Source organism: Teleopsis dalmanni, chromosome 1, assembly GCF_002237135.1.
Source record: "Teleopsis dalmanni isolate 2A chromosome 1, ASM223713v2, whole genome shotgun sequence".
Lineage (NCBI taxonomy): Eukaryota > Metazoa > Arthropoda > Insecta > Diptera > Diopsidae > Teleopsis > Teleopsis dalmanni.
The window spans coordinates 17,370,942-17,376,984 of record NC_051846.1 but is presented as its reverse complement, the minus strand read 5'-3'; the positions used below and the strand labels follow the sequence as shown (position 1 = coordinate 17,376,984).

The following is a 6,043-nucleotide window of genomic DNA, read 5'->3' as shown; positions in this document are numbered from 1 at the left end:
GCATGAGTGTGTGGCTGTGCGTGGTTGTGTGTACAGCACGTTAGAATTTTTTTTTTATGAGCACAACACAAAATTGCACTTGTAATTGAACCATGGCTGAAGGGTGAGTAGTGCGGCGGCTTTGTTCATTGATTTGGGAAAGCAGCATAAAATGCCGCCTACTTAATAAGTTAGTGTGTGCGTGTGTCCGTGTGTGCTCGCATGGAAAGTCATTACAAGCAACAAATGAAATAAAATATCATGATTTCGCAATAAACCGAAATGACAGCGGCAGGAGGTTGCTCACAGTTCGCAGAAAAAATCCACAACCAATGACCGAAAATAGCAATTAAACGCTGACATTTAAATTTGGCACACAAACGAGCAGGTGGCGTGTTCAGCGCTATTCATTATGCACGCTTTTGATAATTTGCCGCCAGCTTGCCACGTTTTGTTAACTTTAAAATTAGATAATCTGATTCCTTAATTATCTGACCTAAAAAATATATAAAACACAAAAAAAATGCGTTATTTATATACTTACTAACCTAAACGACCTTTATAACAACTATACTACTGGGTTTCGACCCGACGCAGCTTGTCTTTTCAAGAGCATCTGCTTTGTATGCACCTCATTCAATCTAGTCAATCAAGTGCAGTTAGTGCTTCCTCAACTTGATCATCACACCGGAGACACAGTCTATCTCTGCGCCTTCTTCCTTCCCCTGTAGCTTCAAATACTTTTTTCGCTGCAGCATCGTTTTTCCATTTTCAAGACATGACTAAGCCAGCGAAGCAAAGGATGATATATTATAGTCGTGATGAAGCTCATACAGCTCGTGGTTCAATCGGATGTGGTAGTTGTCGCCAACTTGTAGTAGTCCAAAGATCTTACGAACAAGTTTTCTTCTGAATGACTGTTTCATCGTTCTGTGATAACGTCCATGCTTCTGCACCATACAAAAGCACAAGTAGAGAGATCGACCTGTGTATACCGGAAGTTTTGTTGGTTGAGAGACAACTCTATATCCCAATTGCCCACTAAGTCCATAGCAGCGCCTATTGCCAATGGTGTTACTTCGTCTGAAATCCAGACTGACATGGTTGTTGTAGATGAAATTCTTGACAGGTTTAAAAGTATGATTGCCAACAAGCCGTTCAGCAGCTCGTTGTACATTATTTAAATAATTAAATATAAATAAGGCAATATTAAACCAATTAAGTGAACTATATAACTTATTTTTAAGACTTAAACCATCAAATAATAATATCATAAATAGTAGCTTAAAAATGTTAAAACAAGGTCGACCTTAAAGTCATCCTGTACTCTTCTTGTGGAGTACCGTGTTTCTTTTAATCACGCCTCCCATCAGCTATTCTACGACGAAATAACAGTGTCAAACTTCTTTCTGAAGTAGGAAATGGTTTCCTTTAAGCTTACATATGTGGCATGTTTGGATACCAATATACAAACATGATATATAAGGCAGCGACCTCTCTATCTTTCTTGGAATACTGGTGCAGTAACTTTAACCTATCGATAGAAATACATATTTAATTGTTATATTAAATACAACATTGAAAGATACTGCCCATATAATTATAATTACCATTTATATTCATTATCATCATTAGTGGCGTAACGATCCTAGTTGAATCTTGGCCTCTCTACAATTTATATTAATATATATTAAACTAATTTCCGTCGAAACTGTACTCAAACAAGAGAATTTGAAGACTCCAAAAGTTTTATTTTTTTAGCACACTTTTTTCAAAAAATAATTAAAAATAAATTAAAATAAACAGCAAGTCAAAAATAATTTCAGATTTCCGTCATCAGCATGGAGACAAATTCCGCATAGTCAATCAAGCCATCTCCATTAATGTCAGCCTCCAAAATGAGCTCCTTAGCTTCGTCTTCCGTCATTTTTTCGCCCAAAGTTAACATGTCATGGTGAAATTCTGGAGCTGAAATGAATCCATTTTTATCGATATCGAATACCTTGAAAGCATTAAGCAAGACATCTTCTTCAACAGGGGGACTCATCTCGCGTTTTAACATTGAACGCAGCTCACCACAGGTAATGCATCCCCTCTTGCGCGGATCATATTCCTCAATCAGTTGATGAAGTTCAAGTTCAGTTGGATGTTTATCCAATATACGCAGCACAAGACCTAGCTCTCTAGTAAGAATCCTACCACCTTTGCCTCTATCGAACAAGGAGAAGACCTCAGCAACTCTGTCGTCTTGCTTGCGGCAAAAGCCAACCAGCTTTGTGTGCTTCTTATTCTTATTCTTCTTCTTCATTTTAGCTATTAACTTCTTACGTAATAGTCCAAGAAGATTTTAAAAATTTTGTTTTAAATTATTTTTATATTTTTAATGTCAAATTCATTTTCTAATTTCATTCAATTATTAACATTAACTTATTTTCCACAGATAACTTGATAAAAACTTAAATTCAACATATTTACTTGGATGATTTATGGTTTTTTAGTTAAGATATCACCATTTCCTCTGCTTTCTAATGGAGACAGCTTCTTCTTGCTTACGCTTATTATCGTGGGGGCAACTTATTTTCATAGTAGAAAATAAAAAAAAAAGTGAAACGATATTTTGTATCCATAAATTTCATTTTTATTACAATTTTGACAATTCACTGAGCTAACGCACGAACGCAAAAATATTTACTTTAAACTAAAACTGCGAAGAAAAAAGTGGACGGACCCTTCGATTTCACATTTTGTAACATTTTTAAATTTTGCAAATTCAACTGTGAAATTGATTCCGTAATTTATTGACTAAAGAATATTTTCAACAGAATGACTTCAGCACCCGCTAAAAATGTATCTATTCCTCTCACATTTAGCATCTACGTAGTCATATTTAATATATATAATTGTACTTAACATACACTACTTTCAGTTCTTATTAAATACTGAATATTGTACTGAATACTCCAACTGACTTTGAAAATACTCTAGTATATGTACAGATACTATTTTTCCTTTATTTATAACATAAATAAATACATTTTAAATTATATTGTTTGAATCTTTCAAAAAATTTCCATTAAATTATCCTTTAAAAGAAGCTCCATAAAATAAATAATGTCGTCCTAAGAAAGGAGTTAATGTGTATGGATTATGCTTTGGAGCGTGTGTTGCACCAATACTGATATTAGGCGATATGAGTAAGCGTATGTGTGAGGCATAAAACCTCATGTGCATAAATTAGCACATCCAACCACGCATTTCGGAAGGAGCAAAGCAAGCACCTAATAAAAATCCGCACATAACTCACTTACGATGCAACGTAATATTTCGTCCAACAACCACGACGTGTAACACCTCCTACCGTCTCCCTTTAAGGCGGCTATAGCGAATTGCCGGCTGCTATACACACTCCCTCGGCGGATTGTTATTGTTCGGATTTACAATGTTATTCTAATGGAACATAAATTTGACTGTGAAAGAACTCAACGCCTCCATTGTTGCATATTCGTACGGGTCTATTCTTTAAAGCAAATAAGTATGTGTGCAATGTTAGTACGTCATTCGAGAATAGCATTCTACGCTACCACTACTGCAGATCCTTGCAGTTCGTACTTCATCTTGTTGAATTATGTGCTTTCTTCATTGCGTACAGTGCCCATAGAAGTCATCTTAAGATGTAATATATAGAAGTACAGGATATGAATAAAATATCAATAAGAATTAAATAATAGAGTGAATTTCTATTGTCAAATTCTAAATTTATAAAACGTTTTTCTTAATATTAATTATTTATTTTTGAGTTAAGATTCTTCTCGTTTTATGCATTCCACCACTCTATTACGCCCAGAAGAGCACTAGAAATTCCAACCGTTATCGCATTACCATCGGTCAATAGGTCACGTTAGGTTAAGAGAACGTTTGTAAGCACAAGCATTAACATTTCTACTTGGAGACATCTATTATCCATTGTAATGTTTTTAAGTTGACAAGAGTAGGCATGATACTACCGTGTGATCTTCAAGATAAAGTTAGGGAAAACTGATACATCCACCTTCACTATTTCTGTGAAGCCGGTAAGTAAACAATTTCCCATATTATAGAGTAGTTCCATATTCTGCAATGTAATAAAAAGTGACTGACTGTTATTTCATCCTTTACCTCATCCTTATTTCAAAAACTACAGCAAATTACTAAACCGTTAAAACATCAGTACTTCATTAGGACTCCAGCAATCGTACAAACTCCATATTTACTGAAACCCAAATGATCTCAACTTCTTGTCCTAGCTAATGTAAACCATTCAATTTAAATGACCTCATAGCCATCATGATTGATTCCCAAGTCATTCTGCATTGCTTTAAGTCGGTAAGATTTTCTAGTTTATGCTCTTCTTGTAGTATACGGAGATTGTACAACATTAAAGGAGATTATGACACGTAGCTGTCAGAAAGCGTCGATATACATATTTTTTATTTTATTGTGTTGTATTGTACCATTAAGAGATATAGAAATAAAGTAAATATCACTTTACCTGTATGTTATATGTTAAAAGAGAAGTTACTAAACTACTATTGACTGACATGATTATTATTATTATTATTATTATTTAAATTGGTTTTTGTCTATTTTATTTTTATTTAAATTTTGTGATATGTAAAGTTTACCAAAATATGTAGAGTTTTATAAAATATATCATAGACCAAGGTATACTTTTCATATTTAATTGATATTGACAGATATCAATAATCATAGATGTCAGCGTAGTATCTTGGGTTTGAGAGTTGTATGTAACAGTGCCCAGTTAGGAGTCCTGTGATGATTCTAAATTTTTCTTTTGATAGGTTAATACAATCTTGGTATCTCTCATTATTATAGCTAGCAATAAGTGATTTGGATTGTGTTAATCTTAGTATATTATCTCAGTAATCTTTTGTATTCTGGTTCTCCTTTATTTGTATGAAAGAAAGGATCATACTATGTACTAGGTATTATATATATTATGGCTAATTACATATTATTATTTAGCTGGATAGTGCGACAGTTTCACATCAAGACTGTTTGCCACAGTTTATGTATTCTAGTCAGTTTTAATTTAGTAGATAGTATAGCTAAATCACATGCATTAATAATTTGATTTGTTTGGTTCTGGTTTGGTTTGTAAGTCAGATTACATTCAAACTGAAAATAAATTCAAGCCTAATAGAATAAAAGGTAATACATTTTTTTCCAAAGTTTTTGTTAAAACAAAATATTAGGATACAAACGGGGAGCGGTGGCCCCTACCTAAGTACGCCCATGAATATGGGCAACATATATTGTAGAAACGAATGTAACCCAACTTTAGAAGAACATTTATGAACATTGTTTATAGCACAGCTGACCAAATTCTCTTCACTTTAATTGTATCGATAAAATTATGAGAATTTTGACCACAAAAAACTAGAAAACCTACCTTCGCCAGAGATAAAAGATAAGGATTATGAAGGAAACGAAAAGCTATCCAGTGTTTTGGTGCCAAGTAATAATGATAATATGTTTTAAATAATGTATCATATCAATCTTATGTGATAAAGTCATAATATATCAGAAATTCTGATACTAATACAATCAAAACTTTTTAATTTTTTATATCCAAATCAAATAAACAACAAATTATTCCAAATTATAAATCAATATTATTAAGAATCTATTTAGAATAAATAAATTTGTATAGATTTAAAAATTGTTCAATTATTGCGTAGCAAAATTATTTGTGAATGTTCTTAGAGTAAATAGGTGATGTAAATTGCTGGTAACATTAAAAATTAAGGGTGAATTTGCAAAGGCCAAAATTATTTAAAGTTAATTTAGAAAATAACAAAATAATATAATATATACACTTATATGTATATATATCTGTACTTAAATATATATATATATCAGTGACGATTGCTCTAAGGTGCGGAGGTGTGCGGTGAACACCCTAACATAATTTGCAAAATGTCAAATAACATAGGTATATAAATTTATTAGGTATCTTCACATCAAGAATTATTATTAATTATTACTTTTCCATATATATATTTTT

General features: G+C 32.6%; 1 protein-coding gene across 1 annotated transcript; it reads right to left on the bottom strand.

Annotated features, from left to right (window-relative positions):
- Positions 1–1,801: 1,801 nt before the first annotated feature.
- Positions 1,802–2,287, bottom strand: LOC119677704 (calmodulin-beta-like). Its single transcript, XM_038089166.1, has one exon. The coding sequence runs from the start codon at positions 2,285–2,287 to the stop codon at positions 1,802–1,804; it is 486 nt and encodes a 161-aa protein (XP_037945094.1).
- Between the last annotated feature and the right edge of the window lie 3,756 nt (positions 2,288–6,043).